The sequence below is a fragment of the Notothenia rossii genome, assembly GCF_949606895.1.
Source record: "Notothenia rossii genome assembly, chromosome: 8".
NCBI classification, from domain to species: Eukaryota; Metazoa; Chordata; class Actinopteri; order Perciformes; family Nototheniidae; genus Notothenia; species Notothenia rossii.
The window spans coordinates 14,681,192-14,706,949 of NC_136906.1; the positions used below are offsets into that span (position 1 = coordinate 14,681,192).

General features: G+C 40.0%; 2 protein-coding genes across 2 annotated transcripts in view; one reads left to right on the forward strand and one right to left on the reverse strand.

The window, feature by feature from the left end:
• Positions 1-2,428: 2,428 nt before the first annotated feature.
• On the forward strand, positions 2,429-8,616 carry bri3 (brain protein I3). Its single transcript, XM_079645773.1, has 3 exons — positions 2,429-3,008; positions 3,903-4,011; positions 7,198-8,616. Exons 1-3 carry the CDS (start codon positions 2,864-2,866, stop codon positions 7,328-7,330), a joined length of 387 nt encoding a protein of 128 aa, XP_079501899.1. The 5' UTR covers positions 2,429-2,863; the 3' UTR covers positions 7,331-8,616.
• A 584-nt stretch (positions 8,617-9,200) lies between these two features.
• Positions 9,201-25,758, reverse strand: part of baiap2l1b (BAR/IMD domain containing adaptor protein 2 like 1b) — a 31,790-nt gene continuing 15,232 nt past the window's right edge. Inside the window, exons 7-14 of the mRNA XM_079645768.1 lie at positions 23,128-23,280; positions 22,171-22,326; positions 21,224-21,338; positions 20,201-20,417; positions 17,155-17,217; positions 15,232-15,454; positions 10,256-10,305; positions 9,201-10,164 (exon numbers count right to left, since the gene is read on the reverse strand). Of these exons, the coding sequence (XP_079501894.1) occupies positions 10,092-10,164; positions 10,256-10,305; positions 15,232-15,454; positions 17,155-17,217; positions 20,201-20,417; positions 21,224-21,338; positions 22,171-22,326; positions 23,128-23,280 (1,050 nt within the window). The 3' untranslated portion in view covers positions 9,201-10,091. The remainder of the gene's footprint in view (positions 10,165-10,255; positions 10,306-15,231; positions 15,455-17,154; positions 17,218-20,200; positions 20,418-21,223; positions 21,339-22,170; positions 22,327-23,127; positions 23,281-25,758) is intronic.

Consider the following 25,758-nt stretch of genomic DNA (forward strand, 5'->3'; position numbering starts at 1 on the left):
AACAGGAAATGGCGGAAGTGCTTCTCTGATTGGTTGAGACTCCGCAGGAGTGGTGATTCTCTATCTCCTATTGGTGGAACACGAGCAGCTCTTTTTTTACGACGGTCGCTGCTGATTGATTTACATATTTCAATAATTTATTCAGCGCCAGATGAATTATTGAAGCCCAAGGTTGGGTTTACTTGTTAGCTACAGTTAGGAATATTTCATAGCAACCACCAGCACATTACTATAAAGAAAATGTTGCTGAGAAACTTTTATTTAATGACGGCTTTCTTAAATAACAATGATGTTTGGCATGTAAGCACACTTACTACAGTATACATAAGTACAATTGGTATGTACTTTTACTTTATTTAACTTGAGTTAACCATGTTTTGCAACTTTATACTTCTACTCCACTACAGCTCAAAGGCAACTTTTGTACTTTTTACTCAACTACATTTGTCTGACAACTATTGTTACTCTGCGCAGATCACTTTTTTCCAGGCCTTTCCTGTCCAGTAAACATTTTTTTCCAAATGGGATGATGTTACTTTTCTGATGACCAGAAGGATGCAGTTTTCCTTTACATGCTGAGAAAATGTTCCTACTTCTTAAGATCAATAATGTATTCAAAAATGACCATGTATCAGCTGGAAAATGCATCATCACAAAGCTGAAAACAGGAATGTCTTTTTAGTTCATAGAGATTTGACTTTTAAAAGAAAAATGGTTTTAACTGGACAGCGATGCAACTAAAATGATGATGGTTTCACAGAAACATTTGAGTAGAACTATCTAACAGTATATAAAGGATTTAACAGATAGCACAACCTAAAACATAAAATACAACATAGCACATTAATGCAGCAGTTATATTTATGCACCAACATCATTCAAAATGTGAAAACACTGATGTTTAGTAAAGTTAAAGCCATACACTGTTACCTAAAAGTAATGCAATTTGATGACTCGAGTGATAATCATAAGGTAGAGTCTTTGGATGAAAAGAAAACTGGCTGACCGATTGGACAAGCGTGCCATTTCCTAATTTACAATGGTGAAAAAAGTATTCAGATTTACTCATACAAGACCCATTACAACAATATAAGTACAATAACAAGTAAAAGTGCTACATTCAATTGTTATCAATACTTTTTATACTGGTGCGACACTGAGTGATTTGAGGATTACATTTTTTATAACAGCAAGATAAACGTTAGTGGGAAGAGAACAAACTGACCTGGGGTCATAAGGTCAACCCCTTGTGGAAGTCCCCTTCAGTGTTTATGTTTCGTTTTAGTGTTTTATAGCGGGTACCTGTGTTTTTACATCATGCATCTGTTTTAAAGCGCCTCTGCTGTAATTCTTTAAAGCTGTTAAAAGCTGTTAAATATGTTACTCCCTAGTGCTCAATTGTTAGAAGGAGCCATACTTGCAAGAATTAAAGATCTTCAAGAGGATTATTACGAACATTGTGTTTTTACATTTATTGCCTCACTACAACTCTAGCAGCAACTGATTTTAATACAAAACTGATTGAAAGTCATATACATCCTGAATGACGCATAAGAAGACACCACTGGTTGAACATTTGATAATGCATTTATACCAGTAATTTATAAGTGTATCTAAAAATATCTGAAATATATCTATAGCGGTCAAATACACGTAGAGTACTAAAAGTACATAATTTCCCCTGTTTAAAATGTTTTGGAGTATAAGTATGAACAATCATAAAGTGTAAAGTAAAGTAAGTAGCCTACCTAAAGAGTTGAACCTAACCACAGCGTAACATACTATAAAATGATAGGCTATAAACACATTGTTAATAAAGTCACATTAAATCGAGCCGCTGTGGGAAACATGGAAGGAGAATTAGAGAGAAAAAAATGAATTAAATAACTGATGAGTATATATTTTTGTTTTAACATCCAATTATGATAGTTAAAATTAGATTAAAATATTGAAATATGTGGTCCCTTCATACATTTTGATAAGGATTTCGACTACCGCTCATTTCAACAAATCATAGTATTTTATATTTCATGTTAGTCACTCACTTGTATCCTCCCCAAACCTGCAACCATTCTCTAAATAAATCTGAGCATGTAAATCTAATATTATGCAACATTAAGGGTTACCCACTTATAATGACGACAGTTATGTAAGTCACTATGTGAACCAAGTTTAACCAGCACACACGACGACGAGGTATGCTCAACTCAATCTGTGGACCATTTACCTAATACATGTTGACTAGTATAGCATAGCGTGTAGATTGTGTACACTGGTAGGACCATATTAAAACCAGTGTGCACTGGCAGGTAGTGGAATGTGTGCTGGCTATGCAGTGCACTGCATGCATGCAGCACCGAGCTTGTATTTGTATGTACTGTCGCTTTAAGAAGCCTTTGAGTGCGCAGAGGCGCTACAGCAGCTCATCACATGATTCTCTTCTCTTGTGACAATCCAGACAGAAAGGAAAAGCCTTCCTGAGTTCAGCTGAGTTACACGGGCACACGGCGTTGCGATGACAGATTCCTGTTGTTTTGGTACCAAAGGACCAACTTCGAAGAGGGAAATGGAGTTAAGTTAACCATTACCTGACCATTCCTATCTATTTAGTGGACATTTGGTAAATACTTGGGGTTGTTGCGCCACCGTGGACAAAGTTGGCGCATGGAGAGGGACGAAGTTTAATTTTTGCGCAGCGTCTTTTTCTTTGTTTTTGTTGCAACTGCGTTTCAACGAACGTCACACGGCTTTTCGGACAACTAACGACAAGTAACCTGAGTTCAGTTTTGACCTTTTCCACTGTGGTTGAAGTGAAGGCTACAAGACAACAAGACGACTTGGGGTCGCATCACGTTGTGTTGAGATGGTGGACAACAAACCTCTTCTCCAGGACAGACCCCCCTCCTACAACACCGTCCCAGGGGCTTACGAGTATGCCCCTCCGCAGAGCAGCTATGGGGCTATCCCGCCGCTGGCCCCGCCGCCCTACCAGTACCCCGCCGGACAAGGCAAGTAGTCCCGTTTACGGAGCACACGTTCATGGTCCACATTTACCAGAAAGTAAAGCCCCCGGACGTAGGGCTCACTGCTGCCCACTTCCGTCTTCGTTTAAAGGAAAGCTTTGACCTTGTTTTGATTTTGCTCACAGTCTGTGCGTGTTTTTGTGTGAAGGAGTCAACATTTAAACCAAAGATATCAAGACTTTAACAAAACAAATACCCTGTTTGAGTAATAAGTTTCGTTTATCAGGTGCTACAAAGTTGCGCATGCGCAGTATCCCGATAGCGATGTCTGGCATTTGTGTCTGACCTGTTTTTGGGTGAATGAAAATATGCGGCTTTAAAAGTCAGTCGATAAACCGCACATCACTTATAAATTAATGTTTGGATATTTTCAAGGCAGGATTTTGATATGACTTTAGATTAGATATGTAAACTATGAAGTTTTGGCACAGTGCAGCACTAAAAGTTGTTCTATTGTGGCCCCAGCCCTTGTAGGCTACAGTACGTGTCTGCTTTACATGACGAAGGCTGTCATATGACTGATTGTATAAGAGCTGCAATGACAAGGAAATAACTCTTTCCTAAAATGAAGATTGCTTTTCTCGTTTCCTGTCTGATGAAACACTCTGCCACTGAAAAGGGACCATTATTTAAAAAAACTGTGTATTTGTACAGCGACAAGTGGTTGTGGTATCAGTGTTTATTGTGTTGCCGATATACCACAACAGATGGACACAGGTGAACAAAAAATCAATATAACCTCAGTCAGGGTCATAATCACGTAAACTCTCCTACAAACACACTCATAACAAAATCACCTTCAACATGTTACGGTAATTGTTAATGTTGTGATTTTCTCTGAATGTCCATATTAACATGTGTGCCTGCTGTCCACTACAGGATACCCATCAGCCCAAATGGGCCCTGCCATAGCCCAGCAGCCCTACCCCGCGTCCTACACCATCATACAGCCGTCTGTGGTGGTGGTGGGAGGCTGCCCCGCCTGCAGGTGAGAACACACACTATGGGTGGCAGATATAGACCTACAAAATATGACACTTTAGGGTATTTTTATGATAATTACAGTCTTGGTGATGTGATATAATACTGAAAAGTTGTATTGTTCTATAGCTCAGTAGAGTTTGCTTTCAAATATAAAATATCAAAAATGATATTTTATTTGTAAACAACAACAGTAACTCAGAGTGAGATCTATATTCTCTATACAACATAGGCCTAAATAGAACATACAAATAAAATCAACGTCAATCTAAAAGGCACGTCTAAACAGTTTCGAAGTACAAACAAATATACAAAATAATCTTTGTATCTTCAAATGTCAATATATCAACTGGTAATAAATATGAAGTCATTACGGCAGCCAGAATAATGCCATTTTCACAATATTTTAAAGAAAAATCCTATTAAAAACTCCACACGTATATTATCGTGAACGCTATATGTCACCACCCTAACACACATGCATATTATTAGCGTGTATAACACAGTATATAACTGACAGTGATGAGCGCATGTTTAACCATGTGCTCATCACTGTCCTGTCTGTGACTAAGTGGGATCTGAGCACAGTTCATTCAAAGTATAAAGTCCTAACTTCCTGTGCCTAATTATTGTTCTGTCTGCATGTGTACCTTCATTGTCTCTGTGTGTATGGAATCAAGCCTACAGTTTGACCTAATGTTAAGCAGAAGTAACTTTCAATGTTGAAAGGTAGATTCACTGTGCCTGAGTCAACATCCTCTCAGTCAGATGACAACAGCCTCAAACATGTGACAGGGGGGGAGGGCGGTTTATAAAAACATCCATTGGTGGAGTCGTAAAATAATGGGATAGAAATGCTCTGTTACAAGTCAAAGTCCTGCATTCAAAATGTAAGTATTACCATCAAAACATATTTCGAGTACCACAATAAATGTGTACTCACTTTGCAGAATAACTCATTCCCACATCTTTTAAAAAATATTATTTTATTAAAAGTATTGATCAGTTCATCACTTTAATGGTTCAGCTGGTAAAGGAGTAACTTATACTTATACAAATACTGCTAGGTAGCTGTTGAATTGAACCAGTGCATTAATAAAGATTTGTCTTTTATAGTAATTGATAAATAATTTGTTGATTATGCTTTTTATTATTAAATGTAACATTTCAATGTGAGTTATTAAAAAAATTATAATTGTGGAGTAAAAAGTAGAATGCGTGTCACTGGATTTTTGTAGTGGAGTAGTATAAAGCAGAAGAAAAAAAACATATCTATACACGACTTTACCAATGTTTAATAATGTGTTGAGTTGTAATAACAAATAAATAAAGGTAGCTCCCTGACACTCTGTTATAAAATACACAACATGTATAACAGACAGAAGTTTAAGTCTTCATTTTGCATCGTGGCCATGATTCCTCGGTCAGTGACAGTTCCTGATACCAGTGAACAAACAAAGTGTGTAAATAACATGGCACACCAAACACTGTCAGCTGCGTGCCGTATTATTAGAAGCTAACATGATTTAAGGAAGGTCAATCAAAGGTCCTCACTTCTGCAGGATCTAATTTTGTTAGTGCAATCAAGGCGGATATATTAAGATTATTTATATTTTATATTTTATATATATATATGTCTAGCTTCATACACACAGCATTTGTTAATTCTCTCTGGGGCCTCCAGCAGATTTACTGGTGGACGTGGTGTAGTCATGGGATTCTGTGTTCACCGTGACTCTGGATTAAAGCTTCAAAACAAGCTGCTTCATGTCCTCACAAACATGACGCAGCTGTTTTCTCATGTCACAGGGCAAAATCCTTTCCTAGATGGTCCTTTCTTTTCTCTTCTTTATTTAGAAGCACCAAAAGCCAACATTCTTTGAACGTATTCAGCTGATGCAGTTTTATGGTGAAAGATGTGAAGTTGTCGTAGCAGAGTGGGGGTTTCTGGAAAAACATCCCCTACGTCCAACGTTATAATCACTTTTGAAGCAGACCTGATTACATGTTCCTAACAGCAGTTCACTGAATAATTATCTCTCGATTGTTAAGGCTGCTTCCCTGATCCATGCATGTTGGAAGTAGGGGCATTTTTGCCAGCACCCTTCTCTGCTTTGACAATTTCAAATCTTTCCAATATGGCCAATATTAATACTTTTATAATAAGAAAGGGAACATTATTTAGAGGTTGCGTGTTTATTCAGTGTAACAAATAGATGAACAACTTAATAATCTAATAACTGTGAATGCGTAGCTACTGACAGCCATGTCAGATTGAGACCAGCTTCTGTAGAAAGACATCTAAAAGGCCCTCCATACCCCTACAGAGGAGAAACAAACACTGGCCGTTTCTCAATCGCGAGGATGCTTGCTTGGTAGCACATGTCCTCCGAGTCACTTCCTTCAGAAGCGAGGCAAGAATCCTTCCTGGCATTCGGAAAACGAAGAGTGGAACAGGCTAGCAAGTGTGCAGGTGTGCGTCATATGAGAGGCCCCGCCTAACATTTTCCGCCACAGATTTGGGGAAATTGGTCCGTGCGCAAAGCATTGTGGGGATTTGAAGGACGCGAAGTCTACACATGTGCAGCCTCGAAATTACCCCCAAACCAAGGACGCGGCCTCGGTGGAATTCCAAGTATGCTGGAGATTGGAACAGTCCTTCGGCGACACTCGTTGACGTAGTATCCTTGAAATATTGGCTTGGAAGCCAATTTCCTCGAGATTGAGAAACGGCCCTAGACTAAGAGAGACACAAAATGACAAAAAACAACAAGTCTAAAGCTTTTTTTTATTTCTTTTTTTATTTGGTTGTTAGATTAAAAAAAATGGTATATATTGTGTGTCATTTTGTGGTTTTATGTCTCTTTAATGGTTGTTGTATTCTCTGTTTTTTTTTTTTTTTTTTTCCTTTACTGTCCTTTTCTACTTTTTGTTTGTTTCTTTTTTGGTTGTTTTATATCTCTTCGTGGATGTTTTTTTATATAGTTTCGGTTGTTTCTGTGTATTTGCGTTTGTTTCTATTTGTAATTTATTTTCTGGCTTTCTATTGAGATACTTTACCGGTCACTTCATATAGAAATTGAGATCCAGGTGCCTTCAGCTTCTCCATGATCAAACCCAAGAATATTTACTTCCCATTTAAAATCCTGCATCTGTGCTCCTTACCAACACCTCCTGTGTGCTTGCGTTGCAGAGTGGGGGTCCTAGAGGATGACTTCACCTGCCTGGGGATCCTGTGTGCCATCTTCTTCTTCCCCCTGGGTCTCCTCTTCTGCTTTGCACTGCGCCAGAGAAGGTGTCCCAACTGTGGCGCCACCTTTGGTTAGAGGGACCAAACCACGGCCCTTGCACCTGCCCCTGCTCCCACACGCACCCACGTGCACACACGCGCACACACACACACACACACACACACTCACACTCACACTCACACTCACACTCACACTCACACACACCAGCATTTCCGTGTCTTTACTTTGTTTCTCTTTCTTAATATTGCACATTTGCTGTTGCCATTATGTTGTGTACAATGAAATGATCAAGATGATATTACCATGATGTTTTATTACAGGCACTTGTACAAATCTATGTTCATCTAGTTGAGGATGTGTTCTAGCAGATGTTAGTGTCCAGCTGTTGTCAGTGCCTTCACTACATGCCGAGTGATCATCAGATTCCATCAGTCGTGATTTCTCCTGTAGATTTGGCTCAGTTGTCCAAGGACCTGAGCAGATTCCTTAATGTTTTTCAAGCCAGAATTAACTGAGAAACATGAGTTTTATTTTTCCTTTTGTATTCACTGGCACACTGCACACATATTTGTGTGCTTAGTTACATTGTACTCAACAAAGCATCCATGTAGATCACCGATGTATCAGCTTTTTCCAGAAATGTAAACCTTTTTTTGAGATGTTTGTTTTTGGCTTAGGGGAATAACATGGGTTTTGGAGAAAAAAAGCATACGTGTAAAGATCCTTGGAACGTGAACTGTCCCGGCTGAAACAATGAACTTGTCTCAGACATTTTGTCTCTTTTTGTTGATGTCATTTCTTGGGGCCATATTTGCACGGAAGGTTTGTTTGATGATTATTCTGCTGGGTTTTGCTTTTCCAGGGCCAATGCAGACCTCAGGTACACACAATCTGAAACGCCCTCGACTTTACAACCTCAATCACTGTTTGACTTCGGACTTCTGCCTACTTTAAGAAGACTCTTGTCAAAGCGCAGACTTCTCCTTTAATATCCAGAGTTTCACTTCAAGGATGCATGCTGGGAGAAAAGCTCAAGATATCTCTCAATAATGTGTATAATCTCTGGATTTCGATTTTAGTACTCTGTGACAAGTCACCATGCGCCCCCCCCCCCCCCCCCCTCCTAACCAGACAATCTATGGAGAATGTCTTCGTCCCTGTATCTGAAGTGTATCCGTGTCTGTCTTCCATCACAGCGAGATGTTATATAGCTGTCCATGGCAGTAGAAAAAGAGATGGAACTAGGTGGTGGGAGTGGTTTAAAAAATCTTCTTGCTTTAGAATACACACTACACACGCTCTTATGATTGAGGTTCTTACTTTTTATATTTGAGTTACTGTAATTAAAAATGAATGCGACATTGTCTTCTTGCCTGATTTTTTTTTTTTTAACCTTGAATGAACATAAAAGGGGCCCTATTGTGCTTTGTTGGGTTTTCCCTTTACTGTAGTGTGGAATATTGTTTTTTGTGCATGTAAATGGTCTGCAAAGGGTAAAATCCCAAAGTTCCTTCTAGAGGGAGTTTCTGCCTGAAACCTCAATTATACCTTTGTTTACTTCCGTAACATAGTGACATCCTGCAAAACTCACGCTTCTATTGGCTATCGCTCCAACACATTGTACACGATTGGCTAAGGGGCGGGACATCTGTAAGCGGTTGACAACATCATAACAGAGCCAGCCAGCTAACCAATCAGCACCTGGCTCTGGTTTCAGGCAGAGGGTGAAAAGAGGTGCTGCAGCACAGGCAATATGGAAATAATAAAGAGCTTTTTGAACATTAAAGCGTGTAGACATGTCACACAAAATATAAATATGAAGCTGAAAATTAGCACAATATAGCCCCTTTGACAGACAGTCAAATATGCTTTTACCTTTCATATAAACAAGAGATGAACAATAACAATTATACACCTTGGTCATGATAACACACTTAACAGCAAGTTGAAGAAATACATCTTTATTTTTCATACAGCAAATTCTATTAAGGTTGTAATGTGGGCCAAACAAGTGTACACACTGTTCTTTAAATGATGTGTGTAATGATGAAAGCAGGAATGCCTGCACTGTCAATGTAAAGAAGAATTGTTTGTCCACAATGTTAGGATTACAACAGGTCAATTATATTTTTACAGTAGTTATGTTTGTGTCATTAAGGCAAAAGTCCTGTCTCCACATTTTCTAGCTCCACAAAAAAAGTTAAGTTAGATGGCAAAGGACAACATTTATAGCATCTGTTAACAACAAATGTATATACAAAGACCACTAGTGTGCCTTTTTTTGGATGCATCTCTTTAAAAAGGTCTCTTCTAGGATGCAACATTTCCATGAGGACCTGACGGTGAAATGCAGAGGTCCTACAGTACATTCTTCTACTGTCCTATGGCAACAGAAAATATTTTTCTAACAGTCATTTTGACGATGAAAAAAGCCACATCAACAGCATAAATACATTGCAGTATTTTCTTTGTGCATTTGTATTCATCCATTTCTCAAGTGCAGGTAAGAATGTGGTCTATTAAACATCACCACCACAAACAGAGGGACAAAAATAGACATAGAAAATATATATCTTAAATATATGAGCATTCGTTCTGTTGAATTAAAACAGTCCCAAAATTCTTCCATGTGAGAGTTTTGCAGCAGTGAGCGGATCACAGATTCAAATGGCATTTTCTTTTTTTTTCTCAGTGCTGGCCAAGTTCTGTCTCAGTTCAGACTGAGGAGAAGCCTCTGGACAGTGGAGGCAGGGCGGAACTGTATGGACTGGGTGGAGGACACAGGAAGTTGGACAGGATGTTGTGAGGATGGAGGGTGAGTGGAAATGAGGCCCGGTCAGATGGACGGCGCGGAGCGGTCGTTGGTGACGGTTGGACGTAGCCGGACTGTGGCGAATGGGTTCCCTCCCCTGTGGAAACGCAGCATGAGATGAGTGATGAGTGCATGTCTGAGTGAGAGGGAGGCAGATTATGGCGTTCATGTTTTAATTTGGGACTCACGCGAGGTAAGCAGGCTGACCAGATCTCGAGGTGCCATTAGCCTGCGATGCCTGTAAAAGAAACAGTCTCATTATTACTTTTTCCACTGTATAAAACATGTATAACAAGTGACACTTTAGCACTAGGAATACTATCCAGGAATACTAATCCACTTTCCCCCTTGTTTGAGTTCATTATAACCCAACACACACGTTCTGGTTTGCAGAAAGACGTACTGGATGAATGGATAAGTGTGGGAAAGGCAACAAGCAGTGTCATATCACGAGGCAGTGTTTGGAATCTGGATCTTCTGGAAATTCAAGTCTGTTCCACAATCAACCACATTTAGTTTACTCATGATGAACCAAAGTTGATGCCACAGAGATGCGTTGTGTAAGCAGTGGTTCTCAACTGGTCAGGCCTCGGGACCCACTTTTTCCTTTGTCAATAAATCTCGACCCGAAATTTGAACAGCTCAAATCTATTCAACAAAAAATCTTGCTGTAATATATATGCTTTTCAGCATACGAGATTAATGAAAGTGAAGTACAGTGCATATATCCCTTCACAGAACTAAAGTATGCTTTTAAATAAGGTTTAATGAGATGATGGAATCAAAACTGAACTGTATAACATAAAAAGGCACACATGCTGAAAACCCAACCCTAGCAGGGGGTCTGGGGGGATTCTCCCCCAGGAGATTTTTAGAAATACTAACATATAAACTACGCATTCTGGTACAATCTTGATTCTGATTGGCCAGAAGACACGAAAAAACATCAGCAAAGATGTTTTATTGAGAAGATGATCATTACGTGACAGAAGTTTTCAAAACCGTTTATGGCCTCAGGTACTTCCAGTCCGACGCCTACTGCACGCACAGAGTTAGAAAATCGGGCCTTCAAAATAAAAGTTTGACTTTTTTCCACAAAAAAAAAAAAGATATATATATTTGTTTTCAACTTTGTTTTTTCTTCACTTACACATCCGCGACCCACTCGAAACGGGTCCGCGACCCACTTCTGGGTCGTGACCCACCAGTTAAGAACCACTGGTGTGGAGGATTGTTGTTCAAGATGGTAGAAACTTTTAAATGAGGTAATTATTGAGCTCATTCTATATACAGACTTTTGGGGTCCTAGTACACCCCAGATACAGTGAAAGAAGAAAAGTAAATGGGTCCTGGGGAAAAGGAGGAGACAATCTACCACAGCCTAAAGGAATAACTATTAAGGAAACTTATACAAACAAATGAGTTTTACTTTTGATCTGCAGCCAGAAAAGAAAATGTCTTCCTGTATCTTCATGGGAAGCTGATCAGGAATGTAAACACAGGATGTGCACTACATTAATCCTTATATACTTTCTTAACTGAATTTAGGTTTTCTGTCAGAACAATCCCATAATGGAATAAACAAATCTGAATGATGCCACAAAATAAAAAAATAAAAAGTCAAAAATCTAAAAATGATTCACAAAGTATAACGGTGTATACAATATAGAAAGTAGTGAATTCCTAAATGATGGAGAGATTTCAGACACAGCTCCTGTTTGGTGAGCTGTATGTTGTTGGTCTTCCTGTCACCCGGTCATCAACCTGCAGTACTGCACAGAAACCACAAGAGGGCAGAAGTGGATCGGAAGACTGATGTCTGTCAGTCTCTCACTCTCTCTGCCACCACTGTTGTTCCCTCTATGGTTATACTAAAGAACATAGTTTCACATCTGTCCTCCTCTTACAGATGTTTGGATTACAAATCACATAGCTACAATATTGTCTATGTTTGTTGACCCTGACTGCATTTTGATGTGATTGATTCCTTTTTTTGTTTGTCCTGCACAGACAGTCTTTTCTATAACCTGGTCACAATCAGAAATGTTCTGCATATCTCCCAAACTGACAATCTGGTACAATAAATGTTCCCTTCCTGCTGTGTAACCCCTGTTTTCTATAGTCATTCAGCGAACAGACATCAACATAAATGGAGGTCAATTTAGTTTAAAAAGTACAGCACAGTGAACCTTATTCTTAAGTTCACCTAGGGAACACAACGATCTGAGTCTATGCGTCTCTAATTTACACCTGTTCAGACAGCATCTGAGTTCAGCGAGAGAAATAAGAATATCTTCACTCTGTAAGACTTTTTTTCCGTTCCTCTGCGTGGAGATGATCGCTGTCTCTTCCCCTCCAACATCCTCTTCAGATCTCAATCCCTCACGTCTCTGTGTTTGTTCCCATCCTCTAAATATATCAATTCCTGCGAGTCGTTATCTATTCTTCAACGGAAAGCACCGAACCAGTGAGGGTGCATTTTTCTCCTGGTGACAGTGCATTCCAGCGTAACCCCACCTCCCACAGCCCTCCTGTCTCCTCACCCTCTCCTCCCATCACCTCCCTCTCTCCTCTCACCTTTCCTTCTTTGGACCAACCTGCAATATTGAATAAAAGGCTTTGCTGCAACATACAAGAATTAGTTTCTTGTCATGTACACGTTTGATAACAGCACTGGGAGAATCCGATTGTGGCTTAAAGTTCAGCTCTATTTATAGCACGCACATAATTATTACCAAACTAACAAATAGAAAACAAACCTGCAGTATGATAGGACAAATAGACTGACTTTCTGCCAGTTTCAGTGCAGAAGCACATGCACTACATCACATTAACGCTTATGTCGGCCCTTATTGATACAGGTTATCACCGAAAAGCACTGAAACTCTAATAATGTTCATGAATGTTATAGCCAGTCCTTAACTAACCTGACACACGTGCACAAACACGTGCACACACAGCCACCCACTCACACACTGAGCTGAACATAAGTCAGGATCACAGTCTAACTGTAGCAGTGGAGACCTTCATCTATTCTTAGATCTGTGTTTGACATGAAGCATAGTTGTGTGAAGTTCCTAAGAATGAAGGGCGGATGAACTTCACTGGAAGCGAGCGCAATTCACCCTGGGAAAAAATATTAGTTACAAGATTGCATTGAAGATGGAGAGACAAGGGTGCAGAGGTAGACACACACACACACACACACACACACACACACACACACACACACACACACACACACACACACACACACACACACACACACACACACACACACACACACACACACACACACACACACACACACACACACACACACACACACACACACACACACACACACACACACACACACACACACACACACACACACACACACACACACACACACACACACACACACACACACCATATTTACATGTAGGCAGCAGGGAGGAACTACAAAAGCTTTCACAGAAGGAAAACCACAACTTTGTTTGACGCTTTGCATATTTTGCAAACGAGAGAACATTTGTAGAGTTATGAATATAGCCAAGTTGGAATGAGAGGTGGCTGATATAATAAGATTATATAATATCGTAAGGGAACATTCTGTCTTACCATTGTGTGACATATTCAAAACCATCTGATACTGAGATAAAGAGAGCTTCATCAATATGAGAGAGTACAACTCTCCCCTTCGTCCATGTCCCAATCACCCTGCCTTGTGATGGCTTCTTATCAGCACACCAGGATTATTGTGACAAAGGAAACAAACGTGCTCTACTCAGGCTCATTGTTCATCTCTTACAACCAGGTAAGGGTGAATCTTGGAGAGCAATTAAAATATAGATATATTTCCTTGATTAAAGCCTGGAGTGTCTTTTACACCACATTTCTAACACTCTTTTTGTTTTCTTTGTTTCTCTGTCTTTCTTATTCTACAGTTGGTCTTTCTGGCAATCTAAGTAGAGTTCAAATACATCCTTCTTGTTTCTAGAACTACATGTCCTGTTCAGATTCATGGGGGGGCTGGAAAGGACCCACAATGCCCTGGGAGAGAGGCTGGCATGTTATCACCCGGATACAGCAGCTTGCCTTCACTAGGCCAACACAGAGACAAGCATGTTTGTTTTACACCTACAGACACTTTAACGTTTTTAAACAACCTGACTTAAGGTCATATAAGTACGGCGTTAAGTTAAGGCACTTTTTGAAGTTTCTAGCAATATAAACCTCACATATAATAAAGGTAAACAAACGGCTTTCTTTATATACAATACAGGAACTATTCTCCACAATAAGGCACCATCTTTGCCTCATATTGAGCTAGGAAAATCCCTACTTTAGTTAGCTTTTCAAACATGATATTTATTAATAATAAATGTGTGATCAGTTTGTACAATCAGAGACTAATAATACCCAGAATAACCACTTGTTCATGAAATATCTAAACAGAAGTCAGAACTGCCCCTGAGTCCTAATGAAATATGTTTTATTGTGTGGTCAGGTTTCCAAGCAGAGATAAAAAGCTTATCTAACACAGTACACACACACACACACACACACACACACACACACACACACACACACACACACACACACACACACACACACACACACACACACACACACACACACACACACACACACACACACACACACACACACACACACACACACACACACACACACACACACACACACACACACACACACACACACACACACACACACACACACACACACACACACACACACACACACACACACACACACACACACACACACGGTATCAGGTGGAGCAGTTCTCCATCAGGACATTACAGAGCGGTCTGGCTGACAGTAGGTCAGTTTTTTGGGCTTATTAAATATCTAAGAATAATCATTTTTAAAAAGGTAGAGCCCAACCTAACTAACCTAACTAACCTAACTTTGGGACAATATGTTGGCTCTTAACTTCTTATCTTTATTCAATATTTAAATGTAGTTTGCACATTCTGCAGATTATGTTGATATGAACATTAATATTCCTTTTATTTCATTTGATTTGTCTTATATGTTATTTCATTCTAAATTGGAACAAGTGTCACAAAACCACATTTCCCCTGGGATAAATCATTGTTTTTGATGAACTGTATTAGACCTAATGAAATGTGAGATAAATGCAACGCGTACTGACCGTGTGATCGGACGAGGAGGTGGAGGAGGCTGCGGAGGGCGTGGGGGAGTGCTGGTGGTTGTTGTTGTTTGTGGCGAGGGGGCTGATGTTGTTCTTGACGGCGTTTTGCTGAACGGTGTCGCTGTAGTCCGCCGGGGGGAGCACCATGGTCGCATCGTCCGTCTCCGAGTCCTGATGGTGGAGGTTGACCACGCTTCTGCTGCGGAACGGGGCAGCAGACACACTGGATGAGGACCATAACAGACCACCGTTATATGAAGGAGAAGAAGGGATGAAAGAAAGAGTGGAAGGAGAAGAAGAAGAACGGGAATAGACACAACAATTGTCTCAGTATTATAGAGTAAAATGTAACTGTGCCTGTGGGTATGTATTATTATTATTATTATTATTATTATTATGCACAATTATTTGTATTTTTTTGTTTGGCCTGATGATGGCTAACATTGGGTGACCATTTTAGTTTTCACTTCATACAGCATTGAAAATTGCATAAAATTATGAGCGGTTTCGTTCAGTTTTAGATATGTTTACGTATGTTTTGTGTGTGTGAGGAACCTAAGAAGAATAGCCAATGCTCATGCTAGTGCTAATGGGGACCCTAATAAAGAATAAGATTAAAAAAGGGTAGAATAAGACTATTCAATTTAATAATATGCATGAGTCTCCTGGCATGTATGCGTCCTCCTTTTTCTAGTTTCAGAATAAGTTGATTGTAGGCTTATACGCATGATGTTAAACGGAGGGTATTGAATACAGACTTAACCAACAGTAGGCGGTCCTTATTAGGGAGAAAAGGACAGGGTGTTTATGTGTTGTTTGTCCCACAGCTCTGGTCACAGTCTAAACTATCTGTAGCAGTGTGCTGGCAGCCTCTCTGTGGGAGGTGCAGCACATTACGATCTAATAAATGTATCCAACAGGGATTAGTCTCTTTGAAGAAAAGGGATGGAGTCATCTCCATGAACCTTCTCTCTGTCGTCAGCAGCAAAATGTATTCATCAGCACAAAACATCCTGTTTCCCGAGATTCTGCTGAGCTTGTGTCCAATTTTAGATTCCTTAGAAGTACATAGATTTCATGGTCATGCATAAGTTCTTAAAAAAAACATTATTTTTCCTCCACCATGAAGGATGAATCTAAATATTGAGAAAGTTTGGATGAATTCCAGCTTAAGAACAAAAATACTTATTTCCAAACTCACACACAACTCATGCAGTACAATAGAAGTCTCATTTATCCAGTTGTATGCTCATTTCTTTCTAAACTTTTTTGCTTAAACCTCACTATTTAAAACACTTTCACACTGTTTGTGCCATTAGTGTTAAATAGTGAGGTTTTAAGCATATCTTTGGGAAGAATGGAGCATAGAAATGGATAAATGAGACTTAGATAATACTTTAAGAGTTGACTGGGTGTTTCTAAACTGATGATTTTATACTTTTTCAGTTTTTCTAACGCTTCCCCATTTAATGACTTTTTTTCGCTCTTCTAATCTTCATTCGGCGCAGAGGCATGACAGAAAAACATTGTTTTCTTTAAGAACTCATTGTGAAACGGAATAAGTAATCGATATACAAATGGTTATTATAAATGATGTTTTCCTGTAATGATTTTAAACAGAAAGGTTTCATAAAGCTAAATGTGACTTTAGAGTCAAAGGTCGAGGAGCGGAAGAGTCCCCCGTAGGATTAGAAAGGTTATCACTAACAGGAGTAACCAGAGGAACACTGCCAACAATACAGCCGCCTGCAACATGACACCTGCGGGTTTGAGAGAGTGTGCGCGTGTGTGTGTGTGTGTGTGTGTGTGTGTGTGTGTGTGTGTGTGTGTGTGTGTGTGTGTGTGTGTGTGTGTGTGTGTGTGTGTGTGTGTGTGTGTGTGTGTGTGTGTGAGAGAGAGAGCTGGAACATGGGGTCTCCTTACCTGTTGTTATTCACGAGAGGCTCGGAGAGTGCACGGCAGTAAGATGAAGGGAACCAGCCCCTCCTGCAAGACACAAAGAGAGAGGCATGATGACATCAGAGCTCCATCCTCCTGCAGGCTGCACAGGAACCTGAACGCCTCTCCAGATGATTAGCAACCGCTAACCAGACGATGCAGTGACATAATATGATCTTTTTTCCCACATTGTGTATTGCTTAGGTTCTTTAGAGCTAATTGTAGTCTCTCTTTTGTTGTGTTTACTGCGTGGATGTAGGCCTATGGTAACTATGGCAGCAAAAAGCAACAATTCATCACAGAAAAAACATCCTTTTGAAAAGAAGCCTCCGATTTGTAAACAGATCATAAAAGGTAACCATTTCAAATGCCTTTATCCTTTTTTGATGGATTTCTAACCGCAAATCTCCTTTGTTGGCTTGGGACTGTTGATATTTCGTCTTTTATAAGAAGCAAAGCAAATCGATGCCGTGAATAAATAAAGGTCTTGAGTGAAGGTCTTATCTCAAGGCTGCTGTGCTGACACACGATTAGTGTTTGTTTATGAGAGACTTAGCAGAAAGTTGTCCGTTTTTGCCAACATCCAAATAACTACATTATGAGGAGTTAAAAACCACATACTGAAGATAGTCCGAATATTTAATTAAATGAAAATGCTCCAACAATTTCACACCTTGATGAAAAAATAGTTTTTTTCTGCTTGAAAACATGTTTAAAGGAATTTACCTGAGAGACTGAATGAGTCACAACAATCTTTCTCTATCCCGAGCTCATACCAAGGACTGTGTGACATTGTGCTGTTTTGGTACAAGATTGTTCGTTATCAGTGAGTAGCGGGTCAGACTCTCCCTCTGCGTGGATAAATGTTAATATTTGCACATCTTGTCTTGAGGGTGGGCGTTTTCTCTTTGTGTTTCTTCGATAAAAAACTCCTTCTGGTAAATACACCTCACCCAATCTCACTTAAATGAACAGCTTTTATTTATTTAGTGTTTTCCACTGGTTCACTGTAACTGTGGCATTTATAAAAACCTTGCTCAAGGACAACCGACCCATATCAGGGTGTTCACCTACTGAGTTTCCTGGACAGGAATGCTAAACTCTGACAAACAACGATAAGACAACGGGATCAGATGCATGTAGGGAAAGTGAGCATGATGAAATACGCAGGGTAGAAGAGAAACCTGCTTCAATCACACGCAAAACTAAATGTTCCAAGATAGGTTGTTGTGTATTTTTTAAACACACATTCGAAATAATAATTAAAATTAATCTACACTGAGACAAATGTATCCGTCCATTGACCGAGTGCTCCTGAGGGTGAGAAACATTAAGAGGCAGAGCCGCCTGATGACAGGTAATAAATCTTTGCTGCTGAAGCGAGAGTGTGTGTTTGTGGAGCGAGCTTCCCCTGTCAAAGAAGAGCAAGACTTTCATTCATTTACTTTAGGCTGAAGAAAGTTGATCTAGTAAGCAGGAGATAATATCTCATCATTTGGTTTTGGCCTCCCATTGCCCTCCCTTATTTTCATCTTGCCCCTCATTTCTCCTTGAGAAAAGGGTTATAAAACATCTTACAGCTGTTAGTTCATATTGTAAGGACTTTTCACCTTTATAGCCCAGTTAAAAAAATTAGTCAAAAAAATATAATGAAAAGAAAAAAGGTCTAATATGTTGCATTACTTTGATGATGATATTAAAATAGTAACAGTACTTATTAACAGTACTATGTAACCTATCATATAACAAAGAGGGATGCTGTGCATACTGTATAAACAGTGCTGGGGTGTGTTATTTTATTAGTGGTGATCTCTCCGCTCACTGGGCTCCCTCATCCATCCACAGTGTGTGTGGGTGTCTTAATCGATGTAGGTGTTGCCAGGCGAGTTGCTGGGAAACACTCTCAAAGCTGCTATAAGATAAATGGAGAAACCCGGACGCATCAAAGGCAAACCTCTAGCAGCACGAGCAGCCCCCCCCCCCCCCCCCCCCCTCTTCAGACGCTCCGATCTGATAAACAAGATGATATCAACTTTTTAAGCCTTCAGGCGGTGAAGCAGCAAGAACAAAGTTAGCTGCGCGATAGCTCGGCTTCTTAAAGCAACTCAGACTTCTTCCTTTCTGCCCTTGATCAGTTTTTAAATATCATTTGCCAGGTAATCCTCCCTGGCTAGTGATAAAAGATCAAACCTGATGAATGATTTGAATTCAGAAACCCACTGCTGAGATCACAGATCAAATCCCTGTTTAAGAAGTCAGACATCAGGGCCCTGCGTCGGGGTGGGGGGGGGGTGCCTGTCTGCGGCGGAGAGCAGGTGCATCTCTGAACCTCCCTCTTCCTCGCCTCGCTCTCCTACATCCCCCCCCTCCGGCCATACTTTACTTTGATTTCCTTATCAGTGAGTGTTCCAGCTCTGGTAGTGAGCCTCGAGCGTGAGTATGTGCGCATGGAGAGCATATGAATCAGACCGGGGACCATCGGCGAGTCAGGACCGAGGAGTCCAGCTCACGTCAATCAGCTGACCGGTATGAGGACCGAGGAACATGACTAGCATATTCAAAATGATAGAGGATAAAGGACATGAGAGGTATATGTGAATATGGTGAATTCACACTTAAGAAGGAACCATTTCTTGTCAACATTGCCCCTCTTAGTTTACTAATTGGTCATTTTGGTCAATTACCGACTAGTTTTTGTTAATGCTTTTCCATGCTAGATGACACATTTGTAAGCAAGTAATAAGCACTTCACAGTGAAACAAACGGTTGAAAAAATGGATATGATTTTTTTGAGAAGAATTATATCAACTTATCAATAAGAGAACAAACTTGTGCTAGTGGAGTGTTAGTAGACTTCTTTCTTTAGTAGAAGAACAGGTGCATGTAAGTGGTACACCTACATGCAGTGTATCACATATGTAATCATGTCCCTTTGCACAGCATGTGCCCTGCCCTGCTCATATTTGTGTAATCAGTCTTTAGTACCATATATCTGTTTTTAAACAAATGCAACACGTGTGGTTCGACTCACTTCCCGCTCTTCTCCAGCTCTCCGTACATCCAGCCGTCCCTCTCGTCGGGGATGAGCAGGGCGATGACGTCCCCCTCGTCGAAGCTGAGCAGTGTTTTGTTGTTGCCGGCGGTGTGGGGGAAGATGGTGCGCACACGAGGCCTCTTCACCATGTTGTTGAGGCCCGTGGCGACGGACATGGACCTGGCAAGATTGTTTTCCTCGCTACTCCCGTGATCTGGGGGGGGGGGGGGGGGGGTGGGGGGGGGAGAATACAATGAGATTACAATAACAGACAACACTAACAGTCTGTGCTAGGGCAAGATGCACATATGCTTTCAAATTGCTGCATACATTCAATACAAAATATGCTTTGAGTTAGTCCCATTGACAATGAAATACGCCAATGTCAATCAACACAAATGACTGATGAGGCTGAGGGGCACGTCATTAGTTTAGCAGGTATGTGGTCATAAATCAAAGTACTGAGAAAAAGGTGAAATTTGACCTGATGCGAGATGCCCAGCCCTGCAGACCCAAAGTGTTTAGAATTCATCCTCTGAGGGCTATGAGTATCTGTACCATAGCTGAATGGCAATATTTGTCAAGAAAAATCTATTTAAGACAAAAAAAACGTCCTCATGGTGGCACCAAAGTATAAATAAGAGAAGAGTTAAGACCACCGTCTTCAGAATGTATACTCTTGAATATTTGTAGCACATGTAATGCCAAGTGATTGTTGAGATGTTTTAGTCTGGACCAAATAGGTGGACTGACAGACACGCATGACTGCATCGCCAACTCTAAAGCATGGCTCAAACCAAAATCACACACGTTTTGATACAACCATATCATCCAAGAACAGATTTCTGTAGTGATGAAAGGGGCAGCGAAATGGCAAAGACAAAAGTGGAACCCCAAGATAAAGGCTATCAGGGAAGGACAGACACCTCTTGCAGTCTGCTCTTGAAAACAAAATCTAACAACCGCAAAAGCACAAAGGGAGTTGTAAAATGAACACCCTCGCCTGCCATATTACTGTACCTATGCTGTTGTTGAGGCTGCTGGGGACACTGGGCGCGTTGTTCTCCTGAGTGAACATGTTGGCCAGAGGACTGGTCTGAGCCTTCAGAGGGGGAGCCGGCGGAGCAGACATGTTCTGCCACAACATCAACAAAGATAACGTTAGCATGTTACATAATTCACGCATAATTCACGCATAAATGTTGTGTGATCTTCCTCAAAGCTACTAGAATCGACAAATACACTATGTGATCTTATACCTCTCAAATAAACGTTTTTCCCAACTGATCAAATCAACTGAGATTCTATGAAAACCATTTTGAAAAAATAAGTGGTTTCAAATTCCTCCTGTAGAGGAAACATTCAGTTAAGGTCACTGCTGTGAAGTTATCAAAACCAAGGGTTTCCTTTCATCGCCTCTGAAGCACATCATTCAACAAACTAACCAAAACAGGTTCATGTTATTATGTTAACATTATTATTATGTTATTATGCAGCTTGTTTATTATTCTGAACTTTGAAGAATGTCAAACCACAATTTAGATGAAACAAAAATACTGCTTTCTTTCTAGTTGACATAATATTTGTGTTTCTATTGCCAGTAAGGCTATCACTATTTGAGTGTTTAATGGTAGCAGCAGTGGCCTCAGCAATGTTAGCATTAAAGCATTTTTAGCAAGATGCATTAAATACAATCTGGAAAAACTGACAGATCCAACACTGTACGATCTAAGCATCGACTCATTTTAAATTATTATTGTATGTTGACATTTTAAACCTAATGGGTTACATTAATTTGCATATTTCACTGTTTTATTCTTGATTAATAAAGCGAATATTACAAATAATAAATAAAATATTCAATTTCAGCAAGTTATCAACTCAATATCTTAAAGAACAACATTCTCTTTTGAAAAGTCCATCTTGAGATATTTTGTTTGTCTCTTTAGTCCTCTCTCCCATCTTACCACACTGTGCCGTGACGGGGAGGGGGAGGGCATGGGCGTGATGGAGACGGGGGTGCGCAGCCCCTCGATCATGGTGAGGACCCCTTCCGGCATGTCGGAGGCGTCGCTGCACTGGTCCTGCCAGCTGTTCAGCTTCGCCGTCAGCATCTCTCTGGCCTGGGCACGGACACAAGGAAATATATTAAAAGAAGACATGAGTAATTGGGCACATTTGCACACATTTTCATTGCTATGGAAACATAAGGCATGGCAAGGCAAGTATATTTTAGATCTAGGAATGAATGTGTTAACGTGATGTTTTGGTTAGATTTTAAACTGTTGAATGTTTTCTCTGTACAGATGGTGTCCAAAACTAGCAAGCCACATGAATGTTTGGGAGCAGATTCATTTAGATGCTACACAAATCTGGCCAGGATCCGTAGAATTTTCGGAATACTGGGTCGCAGACTAGAATTTTCCAAAGGGGGGGTTCGTTTAGCACGAAACACTTGAAATAACTAAAGGATAAGTTAAAAAAGAAATTAGAAAGAAAGTGAGGTCAAAGAAAAGTATTTCTGCTAAAAAAGTAGCAATGATTGAGAGTCAGACCTAAACATGTCAGATGTGTGTATCTCACGCTGCACTGTAGACTGTATTCATGTACCTTTGGTATTCATGTTTTCTTATCTTTGCTTTTAAATGAGTTTTTTTAAATGCCATTTTAGAATATATTTCTTAATGTTCTTAATGTCTTTCATTTTTGTAAAGCACTTTGAATGGCCTTGTGTTGAAAGGTGCTATATAAATAAACGTGCCTTGCCCCTGTAAGGTACAATGTGATATACCTAAAGTTAACATTCGGGAGATATATTTGACCTCATCAATTCAACCCCCCATTAAGTCTAAATATAGCTTAACCCCACCGCTGCAAGAGACAGAAAAGTGCTCTTGATTGTGACCTAATGAGAGGAGGAGTACCTTGGCATGGAAGGCGGCGTACTGGTAGGAGAACAGGCAGTGTTTGTCCACCAGGAAACAGAAGCGTCTCTTCTCCTCCAGCAGAGCCTCCTTACAGCCGTCTGCGATGAACAGCTGCATGTCCATCTGACGGCTTGTCAACGTTTCCAGGCACTGAAAACAAACAAACAACAAACACAAGTCAAGTTCAATGGATCCAAATCAATGGGTTTGTCTTTTGTTGTGTCTTATCTCCGGCGACAGAGCTGTAAGTCCTCTCACTCCTGATGTGTACACACAGCCAACAGGGGCGAGTGACATGAGCAGGGCTCCTTTCTGATGTCCTAATCTCTCTCCTGCAGGGGGAGGTGTGATTGGACAGGAGTTTACTGTATTGATAGATTAGGCTGCGTTTGGTGTTCAGTGAAAGGAAGGAGAGGGAAAGGGGATGGCATATATCTTATCTACACTGACAGCCTGGGATTATTAAAAGGTCAGAAGGCCACTTTACTTACACTGGTGTGTGTCCCTTTTTTGTGATTAAAGAATCAAATAAATAAAGCTTCATACACACGGATTTCAAGTAACATTACTTAAGTATATGTAGATATGAGGGAACTGATTTCAGAAGAGTGGTTTCAAGAAAAAAAGCAACCATTATGTATTACTGTATGATTATTATTATTAAGGGCCGTTTGTGAGTATTTGCTTAATTTACTAGCATAAAGCTATTGAGTGGATTTGAATGTTGGCCAATGCAATGCATTTATGATGATTTTCTAACCTCTTGTCCACATAAAAAAATGCATTTCTTTCCAAAAGTATTCATACGTAATACAGCCAGGATCCCAAATAAACCAGAATAATTGGATTTCTTTAAAAATCGTCTTTGTCCCTGATCTTTTTCTTAAAGCTACATGCAATATACCTATTGTCATCCTTATCCAAGTGCCTGTAGCTGGCATGCCTTTAACTGTTGTTGATTCAATGGCACACACCCTCTCTAACATGCTGAAGGCTTTGTTTACCTGGTTGGTAAAAAGCATTTTTTTTTTTATCTACTATGTAAACCTACTGTAAGCCCAAAAGCACATTAACATTTGGTAGCCATTTGGTATTAGCATGTTAGTAAGTTGAACCAAAAGAGCATTATTTCATGCCCTCACAAACGGTGCAGAAAAAACATCACTAGTGAAGTATTTCTATAAAAAACAGCCAGAGATGATCTGTAACAACAACATTATCCGAGTCCACCTGTGTGTGCCTTCAGTGGCAAAAGCTAAGTGACCCTGAGCAGAGGTGATATCATCGCTCAGCAAACAGTGCCGTCTGTCCGCCTGACTGAATTTGATTCTGTCTCTCTAATGCCAGGAAGTCCTTACATGAACCCGACCATTTATATCTCGCTCGAAACTTGATGCCATGATAACAGCCGCTTCTCTGTGGCTTCAGGCCAACAAACAAGCAGATTCAAATTTCTGAAGCATTCAAACGCACCTACACAAACAACAGCAGAATTTGAAATATTATTTCTTGTTACTGCCCGGTTTCTACCCCGGTCGCCCTGCTGCTATGAGGACAATCTGTACTGCAACATAATCATCCACTGATTACGTGATCGATACGTATTGTGTGACACTGAGGGCGGATCAGGTTAATGAGAGAGCTGTACAGTAAACCAGAGATCTTTACTGTGCTGAGATCTTTACCTGACGTTATGCTGGTCAAAACTTGGTGAATTAATTGGTTGGATGTTTTTTGTGATAAGAACAAATGACTGCCAGTACCTGTGTTAAATCTATTTATACCAATCATACATGTGCAGCAAAAGATATCTGATAATACAAAAACATTTGATCATAAATGTAAAAAAACTCTATTTCAATACTTTTCCTTGGAGAGATAAATGTATTGTGTTTCCAACGGATCTACAGGTTGTCTCAGTGAAAACATTTCAAACACCAGATTGCCAAATATCCAATTATCCAACGTATTAGTTGAGTTAATAGAGATGTTCTTCAGAGCGATCATAAATGAATTACTGCCCTCTAAATTGTCTGAAAAATGCATGCGAGTGCTTTTAATGATTTTTCTATCTAATCTTGCGTTTTGTTTTTGCGAGAAATACTGTTGCAATTCACGGCAATTAGGATCATTTGAATGGAATGTAATTAAGGTAGAAACAGAGAAAGAAGGGAAGAGATTGAATACCTTTCCACTACTACTGTAGAGGTGGGTGGCATAATGTGTACTAATGAGTGGACACACACACACTCACACTCATATATATATCACTCTGTGAATCTGTCATCACAGCAGCAATGTTGTTGCTATGGACAACAATGTGTTACTATCAGAAAGAAAGTGTGAAGGGTGGCAACAGAGAGAGCTAAGACATAAATAGGAAAAACGGATTTATAAACAAAACAGCAAATCACACGTTCCCTGTTTGACACGTAAGAGCCTTGATAAACATCTCTATCTTTTTTATTTCAAGAGTAAGCGTTTGTTTTAAAGCGTCCTCAAATCAATTGTTTGTCAGTTGTGACAGCACTCTCTTTTTTTTAAAACCCTGTCTGCTTTCATTCTTTTATTTTGAAATGTCTTTGGTGTCTGGTGAATCCCTTGTTGCTGTGAACTCCTGTCTCTGAC

What these genes read in the sequence shown, in the direction of transcription:
- bri3 (XM_079645773.1), top strand. Translation starts at nt 2,864, where the DNA reads ATGGTGGACAACAAACCTCTTCTCCAGGACAGACCCCCCTCCTACAAC. An exon ending in CCAGTACCCCGCCGGACAAG is followed by an intron (nt 3,009 to 3,902) that starts GCAAGTAGTCCC and finishes TGTCCACTACAG; the next exon opens with GATACCCATCAGCCCAAATG. An exon ending in GGAGGCTGCCCCGCCTGCAG is followed by an intron (nt 4,012 to 7,197) that starts GTGAGAACACAC and finishes CTTGCGTTGCAG; the next exon opens with AGTGGGGGTCCTAGAGGATG.